The following is an 18,593-nucleotide window of genomic DNA, read 5'->3' on the forward strand; positions in this document are numbered from 1 at the left end:
ACTGGCTCATTCCAGTCTCTTTATCCTGCAATATTAAAATACCCTCTAGTTAATTAATGTTCTGCATGATTAAACAATCACATGAACACAACAGTAGAATTCATTAAAATCCTGAGTCTGAAGTTAGCTTCAAGAGACCACATTCATTTCTCAACTGCATGTCTAGAATCGCAGTTGATAGCAGAAGCCTGCTGCAGAGAGATTGCCTTATGATTCAGTTTTCACTGAAGCTATAAAGGAAAATAAAACCGCTCAACAACTGTGACAAACCACTGTTTGCTATATACATTTTCATTGGGTGTCTTGCTTCAAATTTAGCTGCATAAGGGTTATTTAGACCTGAATTTGGTCAAGAGCCTTTTGAGGATATTGAGGATATTCCAAATGCTTTGATCTTGATGATCACCTGCATGGCATTCTTCTTCTCCATTATGAGCTTGGAAATTCCCAAAAACACCTTCCATGGTTTTGTGCTTGTTTTTTGTGCATCCTAAAGTCACCATCTACTGTTGCTGTTGGTGACTCACAATTCGTTGATACCGTGTGATGAAGAGCAGTTAAACTGCAGTGTCATGTGCCTTGTTGCACTGTGACCCCATTATAATTGTCATGAAACCAGCAGACTGATGTGCCCTGTGGAGAGTGAGTCTTCAGCGTGTTTTTTCCTCCCTTTCCTTGCCCGGATCCTGCAGCACTTTTTCATAACTTAAACAGGCTTTTAACAGTGACCTTTAACCTTTTGACCTTAAAAGGTTTTTTATTGAGTCAGCTGTAGCTGTTTTGTGGTCAACGCCACTTCAGTATCTTTGCTAACCAGTGTTGCAGACTCAGAGGCTCCTTGCTTCGCCCAGCAGTGTTTTGTACTGTAATAATTGCACATGGGGTAAACTGAGCACACTTTCCGAGACTGAAACATAGTTTGTAATGGATGCTGTAATGTATTGGTGTATTTTAAGAATGCATTAATCCCTAGGAGCTAATCCTCTGTTGCTGCCAGAGTTTCTTCCACAGTGCAGGTTTTGGATGGGCAGTAGGATTACGAGCAGAGGCTGAGTAAGCCCCTGGTTGAGCAGATAAGGCCCAAGCCATTCGGGGAACTTCCTGCAGACATCAGGACACATTTGTTGTGTTGGAATCCCAGAAGTAATTCAATTCAGTGTGAATTCTTTGCTGTTTCTGAATTGATTTGCTGTATTTTCACTCTGAGGATTTCCGAGTTGGAGATGTTCAGTGTTAATGCCCTGCTGAGCTGTGCTTTTATTTGTTTTCTGTTCTTGTGAGCACAGATGTTCTCTTGAAAGGCAGCTAATTAAGGGCTAGCACAGGTCTGACGTTCGTTTACCATCCTGGTTGGGAGCTTAGCTTTCAAAACGGTGTGAGTGATGCTCTGATGTGTTTCAACATTTTGGGGCTTTTCTGATGTCTTGGCAGGAGAGTGCCAGTGTATTTTAACTTAGTTAAACAAGGATGACTTTAATTTGTCTTTTAATTAGTTAACTTGATGAAGGGACGCCTACCGGTTGTCATACACATCTGTGTATCATCTTGCGTTTCGCAGAGCTGCCGGGGCATGTGTGACCTGAATTGGAGGACGTTTTACTGTAAACTGGATCTTCCGATAGGCGCATTCTTATTTTAATGGCACGTAAAGCATGAGCTTAAAAACACAGGTGCCCCGTTCTGTCGCGGTGCGGGGGAGTGTGCCGCAGGGCACGGCGGTGCTCCTCGGTCCCGATGCTCGAACAGACACGAGGGGGGGGTCGTGCTTTCTCGTCTCCCAGCCCGCGGGACGCAGAGTCCAGCAGGGCAGCGGTGTAAGATAAGATCACTTTGTTGGCCCTATACAATTTCTCACAGGAGGAGTTTGCCTTTTCGCAGACCCCAGCTTGCTCTCCATGAGACGCACAGACAGGGAGAGAAGCTGGGGGTCAGAGCGCAGGGTCAGCCATTTAAGCGGCGCCCCTGGAGCAGTTGGGGTGAAGGGACGTGCTCAGGGGCCCGACGGAGGAGGATTCCTCTGCCGGCCACGGCACTTCGGCAGCGGCCAGTAGGCGTGCTGCAACGGCAAAAGGGTTTTACTTCTTTGTGAAGGCCGGTGCCCGGGGGTGGGGTTAAAACGGCAGGACCTGGGATTACATGGTGGGTTTCAAGTTGCGCCACTACCTTTGTTTCATCTGGTTAAAGTCCTCTTTTAGCAAGGCTTGTTTACGTGGGGTTTTCATCCTTAACCAGGCTGGGTGTTTTGTTAATGAACAGACTACGAATCAGCCTGCAGCCTGTGCAACAGTTTAAATCTGTCTGCTCTTGTAGGCAAGACTACGGGAGCCGAGCTATTAAATATACATATGTACATCTCGGTTTTTATTTAATTGGGAATGCATTATTGATTCCTTTAAATATTTATAAGGTCTGTTTTGAACTGAGACTAGCGACCGTGTGTTTAAAACTGCTGATTTATCACTATGAGTGAACCTTTTTACTGAATTGTTGGGCAAAGGAAGAGAAAAATTCAATAACAGTTTTGAAGAATTGGAAAGCAAAATGTAACTTATTTTCCCCAAAACTGAGCAAGGAAGAGCAAAAAACAATTGACCCTTTATTTTCCGTCTTCTGGCACAATTTTTCACCTGCATGGCGCGAAGTGACATGCATTAATGGGGCCATTGTGGGCTTGAAATTTTTCTTAGTGAACACTGGCACCTTTTCTGATCTTGTGGGATTTTATTGGCGTATCGGTCCTGAAGAGTTCCCCCCTCGTTGAGCTGTTTCGAGGTGAACCTTCTCCCCCCCGTTAAATAAAACAAATTAAATCAATAGAGCCGTGTGCTGATGCAGAGGCTGTCCTATTTTTACTGGAGCCTTCTGAGTATATTTAGAAAGTGTGGAGAATGGCTGAGGGAGTGGAGAGGCATGGTGGGGATTCTTTCCTGGTTTATTTGATGTGGAAGCGGTTGCCATGGATACCGTCCCTGGGGAATGGAGGCAGAACAGCCTGTGACAATATCTGCAAACTCATCTGACACCTGTGGCACACCTATGGTAACTCTAATCATCAGGAGCACTGCTCTTCCGTAAGACTGAGGTACGCTTTGCTTTTTTCTTCCTGAAAGAGGCACTGAAATGGCAGCAGCATTTCAGCTTTCTTGCTGATTGACGTCTCGGATCCCTGCTGTCAGGGGAGTCATGCAAATATTGCATCATTCGAGAACAAGTACAAGCTGATTTTTTTTTACCTTAGATGAAGAACCTCCCTGAATATTTCAGGCTGTGTGCGAAGCTGGGTAGGAGAGGCGGACGGGGGTGGCGGGGGTGCAGCATCTTTCGCAGTTCCTCTCTGATTCGTGCGTCTTCTCCCTTCCTGAGCAGAGACGGCCACGTCTCCTCTTGAGAAACCCGCCCGAGACGCCGAGGAGGAAGTGGTGATAGTGGCCCCCAAGGACAGCTCCGCACCTGGGGGGATATAGACCTCTACACGTTACCTGATAATTCAGAGCGAGGTGCTCGCGCTGCGTTTGGCACTTCCCGGTCTGTGGCCGCTTCTTTTGTGTCTTTCTTCTTCACCAGCTCTCAGGAATATCGGTGCCTGCCTGAGCAGCCGTTAGGTCTTGCTGCTTCTTGGCTCTTCCAGGGAGGTGGGAACCGGGGATTTGGGGGGGGTGGGGGGGTGCGAAGGTTAAAAAAAAAAGCGAGCAGAATTAGATCTCTGTAATGCGTCGAAATCAGTAGCACTGCGAGAGAGCCTGCATTTCAAAATGCCCGTGTTGGACTAATGACTTCAAATACAATTAAGCGCTTTTCAGAACACGAAAGAGAGAGCACCAACACGTCGTCAGAGTGCTGCCCCTCTTGGATTCTGCATTTATATTTAATGCGTGTGGGGATCTTTCTTCCGCTTTTAAGAAGAGCAGTGATTGAGACCTGGTAATTCGCCTGCTGGTTTTCCCTTACCCGAGCACATTAGATTAAGAAACCCCAGAGATCCTGCTAGTCCAATGTCTGCAGCATCCCACCTGCTAATTGACCTCACTTCCTGGCTTTCCGGCTATTTAGTTTTCCGCGAACAGTAGAGCAGCGGCACAAGGCTGGGGCCGGGGAGGGCGTGGGAAGTTGCTGGGACTGCTGTCTGTGTCAGGCGCAGGGCATGTGGACAGTGAGGGAGCAGCCCGAGCCCGCTTCTCGGCGCGCGTGAGGGGGCATGGCCGCCGCTGCTGCTGCTGCAGCTCACGAGCTCCTGCCTCCCCCCGCCGCGGCGACTCCGGAGGGGCTGCTGTAACCTAAGCTGGAGCTCCTGGTTGGCCGGCGACCCGCCCGGCAGCTGGCTCAGCCTCGCGCCGTCGCCCGCCGCAGAGATGAATTACATCTTCGGCAACAACACCGTCCTGTACCCGCGGGGCGGCAGGGGCAGCGGCGCCTCGGGCCACGCCTCTGCGGGGCACAAGCAGAAGCAGTGGGCGAAGCGCGGCTCCGCGGAGGAGCTCCGGGCCCAGCCCTCGCGCTGGCAGCAGATCGTGGCGTTCTTCACCCGGCGCCACGGGCTCATGGACTGCATCACCGCGGGGGCCGCCTCTGCCCAGGTAACGCGCCACACCTGCTTCTGCGTGTTGTGCTCCTTCCCCTTGCCTGGCGGTCAGCAGCCCTGCTAGTGGACCGAAGTTCAGCCCTTTCTCTCGCAGTCTTGCAGTTTGCCTGTCTGCATCTATGTGGACTTGTCCTTTCCTGTCTCTTTTTGACAGCCTTTTTGCCTGTTAATAGTTTTTGGTGGTGGCTGCAAAAATGGGGGCAAATAATCCTCTCTGGTGTTTGTGCTTCCAGTCATTTGGAAAGGTTGCCAACAGGTTGTAAAGGCACATTTGGGTTTTGGGAACCTGCCGTCTCTGTTTAAAGAGGTGTTCTTGCTTCTAGTGTTGCATGGGGGGAGAATCTTGGATTTGGACTTTTCCCCCATAAATATGTGATTTAAGCTAAAGTAATATTTTACTTACTGAAGTAGTAAAGTAATATGTTAGCAACGCAGTAAAATAGATCATATGAAAAGTTTTGTAAAATATTCCTGTTTGCAAGTTTAGATTGAGTTTGTAGCAAGACTGGATTTCCGTTTTATCCAGGCACTGTCTGTCACAGGGAACATGATTGGAATTCAGTTTTTTTTTAAAAGATGTTTTACGCTTAGATTAATTTACGCTCGTATTGAGTGTATATTAACATCTGTGACGGCATCATTTTTTATTAAAACTGCTGCGCACTGTTTCTGATATCCAGTGAAATGTGGAAGTGTTTGTTCTTCCTTGGGTGCAGATTTTCTTATTTTGCACAGCTGCAGACAGTACCACCTGCTGTTTGCCTTGCTATTGCTTAGTTAAGTCAGCCCTGGGAAATGATACGTTTTTATAATCTTCTAGTTTAATGGTATGCATTCTAAAACAAGCATCTTTCTAGGAAAGCTGCAGCAGAGATGCAGTGGGAAAGCAGCCTCCTGCTGCACTCTTGTCAGGTTTCTGATAAGTGTGATTTTCAAGGCCTGTAGTAGCCCCCATCCATCTACAGTTCCTAACCTGCACTCTTCGCAAGCCAGGAGATGTGACCTGATCCCTTGGGAGACCTCTCTTTTTTTTCTCTTGCTTTTCCCAGAACAGTCTAATCGATCAGAAAGTTCTCAGCTTTGTTCAAATCCTCCACAGAGCACTGAGCACATTCTGGCCAGTGAGCCCCCAGGTGTGTAAGAGTACACCGCCCATTGTTAGCTTTTAATTGCCTTCTCCACATGTGCTTAGCCTAAATAGGTGCTGCTGTAGTGGAGGATTAAGTTTCACGTGTGCCAATTTTATTTCATTACATATTGATGGAAGACGAGAGGACAGAAGTTCCAAAGTGAGGTAGTTCTTCAGTACACAAGTCAGCAAGTAATGCTTTTCAATGCTGCTAGCCTAACAATTAACAATTTGTGATTCAGTTTATTGAATTTATGTGTGCTTTTGTCTGAGAAACAGAAGAAATGATCATTAACTCTGGGGTCTTGTTCCTGCGTGAAACAGTACGGTATGCTATCGCAGATCGAAAGCGACCAGCTGCAGAGTCCACTGAGGATCTGGAAGTTGGCAGCTGTGTGGTTCCAGCAGGATAACGGGGTGAATTATTTGGTTCCCACGTTACTTTGCTGATTTGAAGGAGTTTTTGCTTTTTTCAGGCTGACTAGATGCACGGGCGGTTTGGTCCCGGTGTCGGTGAATTACAGCAGTTTAGAGCGTTTGGGAATGCCTGTGAACATACTCACAAGAGCAGCATGTGGCGCAGAGCTCTAAAAAACCCACCGCTCGAACAGAACAGCAAAATACTGTTTTGTTTGGCATGAAAGGGCCTGACCTTCAGCACTGAGGTCAATAACTGTGTACGGTATCGGCACACCAGTGAAAGGGTCATGTCCTGAAAATAGAGACAGGGCTGATGCTCCAACAAAAGGTTTTAACATAATCCCTGCTTCACACAGCCAGGACTCTGACACTGGTTACAGTATAGGATTCTTTTATTCTTTCTTTCTTTCCCCAAGCCTTACAGTACCGATGCGCTGAATGACACCTGTGCAATTTTCACATTTCTTATTGAGGCATTTAGAAACAAATATGAAATCCCAAAGCACCAGTAAGGGCAGATGAGGGGAGGAAGGCATTGGGCCCACTTGTCTGACTTGGTTTCATTTTTCTGTAGTCCCATGGCTAGTGCATCCCAGGCTGGAGTGGAACCCAGGACCATGGAGCTGAGAGGCAGCACCACTAAATGCCGCAGTGCTTACCCATGAACTCATACCAAGCTCTTGGGGGAAACAATTAAAGCATCCAAGGAATTTTTAAGAGGCATTTTCCTAATGTAGATCCGTTCATCCAGCCTTGATGGATCCCTGCCTCACAGCACTGTCCTTTCTTCTTGTTGGGGGTGTCGGGTGCTTTTTTATTTTCTTTGAGTAAATGCACGGATTGCTTAACAAGATATGCGTGAAAACTCCTGCTGCACCACAGAAAGAATACAGTTATTCGACCGTTGCTGCGTTTCCTCCTTTGTACTGGAGAGGAAGAATAGAAACCTGTCTTGTTTATGATGGTAAAGGCTGCTAATGTCTTTTCTCTGGTTGAGCCTAATGGTGAAATCCTATCCTGGAAGGAATATTGAGACATGTTTGTGAAGTATGAGAACTTGGAGAGCATTAGCCTGGTGCTGACAGAATGCACTCCTATTATAATTATTTAATAGTGATGATAAGCACGCATATGTAATTCGTTACTGGACACTCCATTCAGAACGCTTTGTAGGTAATGGGGATCCCCTCCACCCCCACCAGTGTGCAGCCCCACCTGGATGATGCTCCAGTCCGCTCCCCACACACCAGCTCTCAGTGGGGAGAAGAGCAGAGTGATGAAGCCTGTTCAGAGAGGGGGGTTATTAGGAGGCCATGACTGGTAAAGGCCAGGGGGAAATTTGACTCTTACACCCCTACAGTTGCTACCTGCTTTGGGCAGTGTGAAAGAATGCGGGGAGTTGCCTGGCTTTGTTTTTCTTCCAGTAATGTTGTCCTTTTAGGTGCTTTACTTCCTCTGTGATGGCAGTAGTGTTGGGGGTTTGCTGTGGCGAAGAATGTAATTGGAAGTGACGCTAAGCAGAGTGTGCTTCTTCACTTTGTACTTTGAGTGCCGAATAATTCATCAGCTTGGGGGCTCCTGGGATAGCACTCGTCTTAAGGCTTCAAGCTAATGGAAGTGATTTGAAGAAGGTGGGGGACAAAATATGAGTTTGTTGGAAAAGAACTAATTGGGATGCATCGATTTTAAACCTGCTGACTAAATGTGATGTTAACGTTAGTTAGATTGAATCCTTTCATGAAGAGGACATTGAACTGGGTTTGAAATGTATGGCAGTTTTCTCTCTTAGGTTCTGAGTTCCACAGTATTAATCTCAAGGCCCTTCATTTTCACTGTTAATTAATCAAGGTGCCCTGACTTTTTTTTCACTCTTTTTTTTAATCTTGGTGAGCAGAATTGTATGCAGTACACCAGTGAGGTTTTACCAATGGGCTGTGTAGTTCTAATGCATCTAGCTGCTCAAGAAGCCCATTGGATTGACTTTGTTAGTGCCCTGAATAAAATAAATTATGCAATCAAATTAAGACAATAAAGAAGATCCTTAATCGCATTGAGCAGCTGATATTGGGGCTAACGGTCTGACAGTACTTGTTCTGGCTGAATAGCTTCACCATGGTGACTATTGAATTGTGTGCTAGTAACCAGCTACAGTATGCAAAATGCAAAGCTGTGCATATGAAATTGGGGGCAGCCTGAGCACAATCTCCCCTCTATTACACCTTTTAATAATGTATGGGACACGCGTGACAGCTGTCTCGGTCCACAGGTTCGTTTGGAGTCTGCCGCTTGGCCCCGAGACCAGAGACGGGTCACACTGTCCAGGTGTTGCTTTGTGCCATTTACCTGAAGGACTGAGCCGCGTCTCGGGAGCTGTGTTCACACGAGCAGGTTCTCTGGGCTCTGGGAAGTGGATCACACTGGATGCAGGCAAGCTGAGTGGAAGCACTGCACACTCGCTCTGCTCTGCAGCTGTGTACCCAAGGTTTACGTCACCATTTAGGAGCTGGCGAAATGAGCCCAGACAGAGACTGAGGAGGCGTCCCTTCAGTCTCCTTAGCAGGTTTTGTACGTGATGCAGATTCTGGCTTAGGTGTGTGTAGTGGATGTTCAAGATAAGGAGCATTGAGCCATGTTCTCGCTTGAAGAAGATTTAGATAGATAAGGTTTATAGACCTTGTGTGCAGAGTGTTCCATGACAGCACAATCTTAGTGATTTTACTTTAAAAAGTCAGGTGTTGTTTTGGATGGAATGTAAGTGCCTTCAACACATTGGTTTTGGCGATGCCTTCTATGTTATGCTGTGGACGTACAGAACTGCTGAACGTTTGCATCTTCTGTTTTAGTTTTCCTGCTCTCGGTGCTATTCTATTGAGCAGGCACCTACGGGGACTTGGATTTGAGTCCTCCTTACGTCTCTTGTTCTGCTGGGGCAAAGAGGACTGTTTCACTGAGACTAAACTGATATGAAGTTGCCGTCTTGCTTTACAAAGCAGCTGCTGCATTTTCTGCATGTGAGGGTCATGTACATCCAGCGGTAGTACAGTATTCACAAATTATACTGTTCATGCACCCCTGACCTGCCCAGGCTGAAATAGGGAATTTCTCTTGAGCTCTGTTGAGTAGTTGTACTGAAGTATTTTGTATTTGCTCTCCATGTGTCGTGTTTGGTGCATGAAATGAAAGGGTCATGCAGAGGGAAGTTAAGATCAATCCAGACCAAACTGACAGCTTAGTTCTCCTAACAGAAGCCGCAGCACCTGGGCCAGTTATTGAGAAAAACGGGACATTTTAGGTGTGGTGAGGAAAGGCGTTTAATTTTGGTATCTTGTGAAAGTCCCACCGGATGACCGCTGCCACTCTCCTGGAGTGGAAGCCTCTCAGTAAGAGGGACTTCACGTGAAGTCCTGGATCATTGGGCTGTTTTTTTATAACTAAATGAAGAGGTGTGAGCTCTGGTGCTGTAAAACTTGCTCCCATTGCCTTGAAGAATGTATTGCAAAGCCTCTAAAATGATATATAAATGACAGAAAATAAAATGAGAGCATGTTGTATCTGATCTCTTTGTTATTTCTTCTTCACTGGAGACGAGGCAGTGGCACCCTGAAGTTTCCCTCTGAGTGGTCAGATGCCTGCAGGTGGAGCTCCTCAGATCCCCCTGTACTGCGGATCTGTTGAAAGATACCTGGCTCCAGTTCTCCTCTTAGCAACCCGAGGAAAGTGAGAGAGAGGAAAGTTAACCACCTCCGTGTTAAGATCTCTCCTTCCAGTAGTAGCAGTCAGCTGAGACGATCGGATGTCAGTGGCCTGTTAACTGGATTCGACAGGCGCCCTGACAAGGGAGTGACGAGCCGGGTCATTGACTCAATGTGGTGTGCTCATTTTACTGGCTCTTTTATGTGAATGACAGTCCAGAGACGCAGCCTGTCAAGGTTTTGTCTTCAACTGACCTTGCTTCCTTCGTTGTCTTTGTGTGGCAAGCCCCCTATAAGTCGTTGTGCATTGGTACTGTTCTTGATCTCTGACGGGGTGATGTTTTGCTGTTCAAGCGGTCAAGTGAGTGTGGAGCTGAAAGGGTGACTCAACAGGTCATTTCTGCCTGCCGACTGAGATTGGTGTAACTTCCCGTCTCTCTTTGGTAGATGCACTGTGTGTCTCCCTCCCCGAGACCTGAGACAAAGTTGTTTCATTTGGTGGGCCTTTTGAAACGGGGTTACGTGCCTCGATCAGCTGCTAGGGGCCGTCGGCACAGCAAGGGGAGGAAGGGGTGTTTTGAGTGCTTGTCGCTCGTGCAGTGAAGATGAGGCTCCAGCTGCCGCCCAGCCCTCCGAGAGGTGCGGAGCAGTCTGATCCAGTCACCAGCTTCTGGCCTGTGAGCAAAGGAGCATCTGACCAGCAGCTTCCCTGGGTCCCATTTGTCACGTCTGCACTCGCAGCACTGATCCCCTCACCGCATGCTCCTCCTCCTGCTCGTGTTTGCCCGGGCTCGAACCCGTGGCCACAGAGCTCAGCTTGCGCGTGGGAGAGCGGCCTCGCCAGTCCAGGACTCGGGAGGCCCCCAGAACCTTTTCTGAAGGTGAACTACCATGTCATAAATATTTAAAATAAAAATACAGCTGAAGGGCTTCTTAGCTGATACTAACAGTTTATCATTTAAAAAAAAAACTATACGCACAAGAAATAGGAGCTCTTGGATTTTAGAGCTGTCTGATGCCTTGTTCTGCCAGCTGAAGCTTTTAATGTTTTACACTGTTTCGTTGCCTTGAGAACGTCGGCTCCTGTACCACGGCCCTGGGTTGTCATGGAGAAGAATCTCCTAATGCTGCTTCAATGGTTGCCATGGCATTGCCGTGGAGATAGTCAACTGAGATAATTTGGTCACGTGACACTATAGCCCTTTTTTTTCTTTTTTTTATCTGTGGGATTTACCGTTTCTCTGGACGTCAGCCTCTGCTGAAAAAAGCCAAATGAATGCATGTTGGTAATGGCTGAGCGGAGCACGTGAGGCACTCCTCTGTTTCAGGGGCTTTCTTAAATACACAGCGCTGCCCTCGGCTCTGTCCTTGGGGGCTGGTGTACAAGCACATATACAAAAGCAAACGCTTCATACTAATTGCACTTATGTCCTGGTGGGGAGCTGCGTCAGCGTGTGTGAGCTGCAAAGTTACAAGTAAAGGTTAATTCCGTGCTGAAAAGTAGAAAGGAGAAATGCAGTGTTTTGGCTGTAGAGCCTTCTTCAGGTCTGCTGCTCCCACAGTGCCCCTTCAGAGTGTGAGCACCCTCAGTCTGCGAGACGCTGCCGGTACAGTCCCTTTCCACCACATTGAAAAGTTTGTGGATATTTAACATTCTAGACTGTCAAATTGTGGGCTTTTCCAAAACCTGAACGGACATTTAAAAAAAAAAACAGCTAAAGAATAGGGATGTCTTTTTTGCTGAGGATTTTGAGTGTTCAGTTTTGCTCCGTCTTTTGCCAGCTGACGCAGTGACGGCGCAAATCTGCAAACTGTCCTTTTCTCCCGAGTCTGAAAACCATTCAGGGCCATTTTACCAACACGGCGTTTGCTTCAGTGTGAAGAGTAGTGGAACGCAAAGCCAAAGCAGGAAATTGACATACAAAAACAGTTAACGGGGACCCAGAAGTGGAAAATTCATCGCTGTACTGTGACCTGTTACACAGTCCTTGGGGGGTGTCTGCAGCCATGAAGATACTCCTCTTTTAAGAATGCCTGGAAGACTCTCTCCCTCGTGAGTTTCCTCCCCTGGGCTGTACTATGGGCAAACCACATGTCACCCGTACGTCTGCACAGATGCCGTCTAACGAGGTCTCTCGGGTCTCGGTACTGCAGGATCCTGGCATGCTACAGGAGCTCTTGCAAGATTGGGAAAGTCCTAAATTAACGTACTATATGTACATGAACATGCATTAAAAAAAAAGGAACTTGCATTGGTGCCTGCTAGTTTTGATTAAAAAAATACAGTGAATAACTGTTAGGTTTCTTCCCCACGGCCCAGGGCCCAGGTTTTGAGGAGTTCATTTTGCATAATGACTGAAAGCTCTTGATTCACAGAAGAACACAATGAATACAATTTTAATTATACTGTTTTGAGGGGAGATTACTGGTGTGAGGCAGGTTCCTGCGACAGTGAAAGCACTTACAGCTTTAAACCTGTTAAACCAGCTCGTCCGTGCGATGTGGGCAGGAGGAGGCCGGTGTGCGGAGACGCGCCGCCCGTGGACAGTCTGTAGATGGCAGTGGCGGCTTTCGTTTACATCTGAGAGACGGATCATGAGCAGTTTGCGCAGGGCAGGGGGCGGCAGCTGCACTAGGCGGAAACGTTTTTCGTCATTGCTCACTGTAGTTTTTTTTATTGTGTTAGCAGCTAATGCCGGTATTTCCGTTCCGACTGGTCTCCAAAAGAGATTTCTTAGGTGAACTGGTTCTGCGGTGGTGGACACTGTTAAAACAGGAGGTCTAAGAGTGACCCAGAAAGCCTGCTGCACTAGGTGCTCTCCCAGCTCTGTGCCTTTGTACTTTCCCATTACCTTGCTTTATTTACTCCAGCAAACACGTTTCTGCAAGCCAGACTGGGCAGAGCAACCAAAGGGCAGACTGGTGCTGTTGTTGCCTGTTTCCTTTGAGAAATTCCTCTGAAAAGGCTGAGTAATTAGGTTGATTGCTCCGTGCAGTACAAGGGGAGTTGTGCTGGCACTGTGGCAATGCTGTATAAGCAGCGTGGCGGGGTTTGTGGGCATTTAGAAACAGCTGTGGTGGTAGGATTGATGACTGGGGATTTTACACAGTATGTTAATTAACTGAGATTCAGTCTTAGTAGAGTGTAAAATCTGTCGGAAATAGTCTCGAGTCACCCTCCTTGTTCACTCAACTTCAGTGGCCGTCGTTGTGGCGCATGAACTTGGCACACCAGTTCCAAGCCTGAATCTTCCTACGGAACAGACTGCAAGAGCTGAGAGGTCTCCTCTTGTAGGGAATCGATCTTATATTCTTGAGTGTGAAGTGACTGACTTCTCCAGCGCAGCATTGTTGTGCTGTGATCTTGTGGTCCTGGACCCTCCACACAGGGTCCTGTGTAGAACCATTTAGCCCGTGGGAGCGCATTATTGACCAGTATATCCACAATGAGTATTCCTCCATGGCTGAGCGTTGTACCAGGGTTTCTTTACAGGGTGTGGTGACAGCAGCCCCACAGGGTTGAGCGCAGCTCCACATGAGGGATGAAGGCACACAGTGTGGTATAACATTGCCTGCTCGTGTTGCATTTTCCCATGGCTGTTGGTCTCCTTGTTCTGTGTAGAATATTTATCACACAGTGCCCTAGGGTTGACTGGGGTCACGTCCTTTAACCACAGGAAAATCATATCCAGCAGGGCAGCAGAAAGGTTCATGGGATTTATTTTTATTCAGAGGTGCAGAAGCCACAAGATGTATGTCCTTCACAAATAAGAATAAGCAGGCAAAAAGGGCCTAACAGAAAATCGCATTCTGAACACGTAGACCCTTTCTCAAACAGCTGACCTGCTTCCACAAGACGGCAATTACACCTGATGATTTATCTCCAAAATAGCCAATAATTAGTGCACTCCAGTACACGGTACCCATTTCTGCACGTTGTATTCACACACGAAAAGCACACGTTCTTCTGCAGGGGATTTCTCTTTTTGATCACTCCAAAACAGGCAGTTTGTTCTGATCGTGGTGGAACCCAGTAGACGCAGACTGTAGCTCCCATCATGTAAGCAACCCTGGAACCTCCCATAGCCTTTTAATACCTTACAGTAATATATCTAATCAGGTTACAGGCTCATTAAAGCACTCGAAAATTAATTTCACATGACCGCGGACCCGCTGGGCACACCCATGGAGAAACGGGATGGCTTGCGACTGCGTGTCACATACGTGCTGGGCGGCCGGGGGGTCCCCCCCTTAACACACGCGGTGCCGGGGCTTTACAGAGGGGTATTACGGCATGATTTGATGTTCATTGTGAAAGCCTTGCGATTGTATTTCACAGATTTGCGTTTTCTAGGGAAAGTGCCGAGAGCTCTGTTCGTATGTTTATTCATGTCGGAGAGTGCGTTCTGCAGGATCATCTTGGATGGCTGGTTATGCCTCATTTCTTTGCATTTCAAAGATGTGCAGCATGACCACAGAATGTTAATTGATTTCATTTCTGCACTATTGGCAAAAGGCTTTGTTTTCCCTTGTTGCAGCTTAGCCAAGAAAGCTTAATTACTTGCGCACATTTGCAGTGTATTATGTTTTTTTGCTGTGATCATCTTTTGCAAATATTTGTGTACACTGGTTTTGTGCCAGAGATGCATTACTAATGATATTAAGAAGGATTCCTTTAATAAAGACAGTATATGTCCTTATATGTCAAAGGAATGCATCATTTTGTACAGAAATATTAAGGGTCAGATAAATATTTTATAGCTTTTCTTGTTAGCAATGCATATTTAATATGTATTAAGTTGCTGATCGTTCGTTCTGGTTCTTAGGTAATGGAATGGAAGCCTGTTTCTCTGTGGACCCTCCTTACTTTGAAATGAGTTTGGATTGAGGTCCATTATGTGTGGGTTGTAGCATTGTGGCCTTGGCTTTGCTTGAGGTTCCAAGAACATAGCAGCACTATCTGTGTAGTATTTTTTTTCTGGCATTTCTTTAGACCATTTCTGAAATAATGTTCTACTGAAGAGAATTCCGGAGCAGATTCCTTGGAGCTTCACTCAGCCATCTGGATATCCATTTGATGTTAATCACACATAGAAAATGTGTTTTTAAATGCTGTTGTTCTGTTCCGCCTTTTCCATTCAATGGTTTGAGACTAAAATGTGTACAGGCTTATTCTCCATGGCGTCTGGCTTCGTGTAAACTTGACGGTAGTGCTGAGGTGTGCGGCGTTATTTGATTTCTGGGCGCAAAAGGCACAGGACCGGCTGAAAGTAGGACTACTGCTTCTGTATTCCGAAGAATACAAAGTGTTCAATTTCAATGTGTTAAGAGTCATTTTATATATCTCCTGGTCATTCGTTGACGTGGCGTGAAATGGGAAGTATGTCGGCGAGCAGACGGGTTAAAACCGAGAAGGCTGGTTGGCCGATGTCCGCGCAAATCAAACATCAGATGTTGCGGCTTGACTACAAGGAGGTCCCGTGGGTCCAGAATAGAAGACACAGGACAAATGACATTGGATTAGACCAATATACATATTAAGCTATTATAGTTCAGGTGGGGAGCTGTGTCAGCATGCATAGGCTGCAAAGGAACAAGTAATAGGTTTATTCCATGCTGAAAAAAAGAAGAAAGAGAACAACGTTTCGGCCGTGGAGCCTTCTTCAGAAGAAGGCTCCACGGCCGAAACGTTGTGTTCTCTTTCTTCTTTTTTTCAGCATGGAATAAACCTATTACTTGTTCCTTTAAACTATTATACGTGTTATTATAATTGGACTAAGTTACTATTTACTCAAGTACTGCTGACGAGTTTTCTCCTGGAAGTCTAGGCTTGAAATGGAGAAGATGCAGCTGTGACGCAGCCCCAGGCGCGGTTCGTATGAAGCAGGTGGCTGAAATTGACCAACCCTGGAGCTCCGGAGAGGTGCGTGAGTAGCTCGCCCCTCCAGAACGCTGAGCTCCGCGTCCCGTGTTTCCTGCGGAAAAGCTGTCAGGCCTCCAACCCGAAATCAAAACATGCGAAAGAGAAGCCCAGGAGCCCAGCAGGAAGGAGAGCGAGCTGTTCTGAACATCGATCTTAAAATATTTTTAATTGCATCCAAGAGGCGTGAGTCCCGCATCAAGAGGATCATCTCAGTTTAGTTCAAATACAAAAACACACAAATCTCTGCCCATGCATTTTTAATGGGGCCAGATCCCAGCAGGCTAATTAAATCCCCATCATAAAAGTATTAAGTCGGTTCTCCCTCGTGCCTGCATGATAATATTTACCCTTTGAAAGAAGATTATTTTATTGGTATAACTAAAAGGATTTCTGTTTTACTGTGTTCTGAGTAACCTTTCAGTGTCCTGCGGTGCTATAGAGTTGAATGTTTGGCAGCTGATACTGGACATTGCACTCCCCAATTGTGGCTTCTTTGATGTCCTGATTTTTGAGCAACAAAAGCACTTACCTCTTGCATTTTGCCCATTCTCATTGAAAAATGCACACCGTGCATAATACAAAAATGAATGTGTTAAGGCCATTATCATGAACGCTCAGCATCTTAACACTTGAACAAGGCAGCGTCGAGCTAAGACTTGCCTTGTTGCTGTGACACTGGGCCAGAGGGCTTCAGCACTCGGCAAAATCAATGTGCTGCTGTCCACCTTTGTAGATGCCAGACTGCTGCAAATGAAACAGTATTGACTTGAGGAGCACACGTGCAAATGAGCGCCCTCCCACGTACATTGTAGCAACGCGACTGACAGGCGCGAGACCTCAGGCTGGGGGAAGGATTCCTGAGGGCGGACCACACTCTAGACAGCTGGTGGAGGTTCAGTCTCTTTCCCACTTCAACTTGCAGAAGATCTCCATCCGTGGTAAAAATGTCTCTGCAAGTCCAGGAATATAGATACGTTGCCCTCCCCCTCCTTCCAAACGCACAAAAAATCCTAATGTGCGAATCCCAATGATAATGTTGGCAGCCCATATTGGAATCAGCTCAGTGCATTGATTATTCATGCCTGAAAGAGACTGTGTGCTGTCATGTGCAGTGCCCATTGGAGCTCATTAATTGGCAAGAGCTGGGGGGTTGAGAGAGAGCGCGCGTGCAAACAGCAGAGAGAGAGAGAGGGGGCTGGAGCGGATTTAGTTCCTCTCTGTTCTTTTGCTTACCGGCACGCTACAAAAGCAGAGCAGCTCAATTCCAGAGGTAAAACGGCACCGAAATCAAATTTGTGGGGTTTTTCTCCTGCTGTTGGCTCCTGCCTGGGAATTTCAGACGCCTCCGGCTTTTTTCCCCTCCCCCCCCCACCCCCCCCCCAGCGCCTGCGAAATGACCACTTACTACCACAGCCGTGACTGCTGTGGGGCCGCAGAGGGCTGCGAAGGCGTGGGGGGCACGGCTCAGCTGTGTGGGCACCCCGGGCTGCCTCCCCGGCTGCCGTATCCTCAGACGCACGCTCTGCAGAAGCAGCAGCAGCAGAGCCACCGGCCCTCCCCGAGCGCGCTCAGGCACTACAGCTCCTGCACCCTGCCGGCCTCCTCCAAACCCCGCGGGAAGTTCACTAACCTGCGCGACAGTGTCAAAAAGAGCCCCACCAAAAGCACAGCCAAAGTCAAAGCAACTAGCAGCTGGTGGTCAGACAGCTCCTGGAGCGCTCTGTCTTGTGAGAAGGTATGTGGTGTTGGCTGCAGGAGCCCTCCCAGCGTGTGTGGCAGTGAGACAGCGGCAGACCTCCTGCGCACTGCTGTTCTGTAGAAGCAGTCTGCATGCCGAGTTTAGTCAGTGGGGATGTGGTGGTTGTTTTGTTTTGCTGTTTTGTTGTTTTTTTTTAAGCGAAAGAAAACGTTGGGTTAAGAAGGAATTTTAAATGAATGCGGGGGGTCGTGAAAGGGAGAATCCTAGAACTGGGCAGTGAGTTTTGTAACCGTACCTCCATGATAGAAACTTAAAGAAGAATCTGAAGTGCCATCGTTAACCTCTGAGCAGACAAAAAGGAAGAGGTGGCTCTGATTTTGGAGACGTGGGAGACAAGATGTATTGTTTTGATTAGCTTAAATTTAAGAGCTTGCTGATTAGGATGGGAATGAACAAATCGATGCTGATGATTGGCCGTTTTAGGATACGGCATGTCTGAATGGCTGTTCTGGAGCTCAGAAGTGTGTGCAGAAACTCTGAGCATTTCCTTCTATGTTAATTTCTGCAGATAAAGCACCTGCCTATTCCTGCAAATAGTCTTCTGTGTGAAGTTAATATTTTATTTAAGGCGTTCAACATACTTGCCATTTTCCTGCGAGTAAGGAGGGATGCAAATCATAAAATCAGTGTCTTGTTAGCAGTCTTTTTTGTTATCATAGTATTGATTCGAAGGTAAAAATCCTCAGGTATCTGTGTTGCGCTTGTTCTGCCTTTTATTTCTGTTCTTTCTACTTCAGTAATAGTTGAAAGTGTAAACTGAATGCGAGAGAAGCCCTCTAGTCATTTGTATTGATTAGTGCTAATTTTAGTGTCCCCACTCTGTGGTCCCCTCCATGCCTTCTCAGGCTTTGGTTTTTTAAAAGGCTTTTTAAAGTGGAGGCATGAGGCAGGGAATTCTTTGATTCTACAAAAATGTCTCATGGGGTTAAGTGCAGCAGCTCGACTTAATTTGTCTTTGATCTTGCCTCTTGCCTTTTTTTTTGGGAGCACTTAACTAAAAGCTCTTCTCTCTGCCTTTCTGCAAGACAGGTCGACGGTGCCCAAGTGCAGCATGTCTGCGCAATGGGACCTGATCAATGTGTGTGAAATAC

At 47.0% G+C, this 18,593-nt stretch overlaps 2 protein-coding genes across 23 annotated transcripts in view; one reads left to right on the top strand and one right to left on the bottom strand.

Annotated features, from left to right (window-relative positions):
- Positions 1-18,593, bottom strand: part of cp (ceruloplasmin) — a 430,985-nt gene that overhangs the window by 208,145 nt on the left and 204,247 nt on the right. The window lies entirely within an intron of this gene.
- Positions 1-18,593, top strand: part of dlg1a (discs large MAGUK scaffold protein 1a) — a 170,864-nt gene that overhangs the window by 90,523 nt on the left and 61,748 nt on the right. The window contains exon 1 of one of the 22 annotated variants that reach the window (XM_015360742.2): positions 3,676-4,574. The exons of 19 other annotated variants lie outside the window; for them this stretch is intronic. In XM_015360742.2, coding sequence (XP_015216228.1) covers positions 4,350-4,574 — 225 coding nt within the window. In that variant the 5' untranslated portion in view covers positions 3,676-4,349. Of the gene's footprint in view, positions 1-3,675; positions 4,575-17,121; positions 17,479-18,593 lie in introns of those variants that run through there. 2 more of the 22 variants (XM_006637415.2, XM_015360740.2) reach the window with 2 other exon arrangements.

Source organism: Lepisosteus oculatus, chromosome 13 (genome assembly GCF_040954835.1).
Source record: "Lepisosteus oculatus isolate fLepOcu1 chromosome 13, fLepOcu1.hap2, whole genome shotgun sequence".
NCBI classification, from domain to species: Eukaryota; Metazoa; Chordata; class Actinopteri; order Semionotiformes; family Lepisosteidae; genus Lepisosteus; species Lepisosteus oculatus.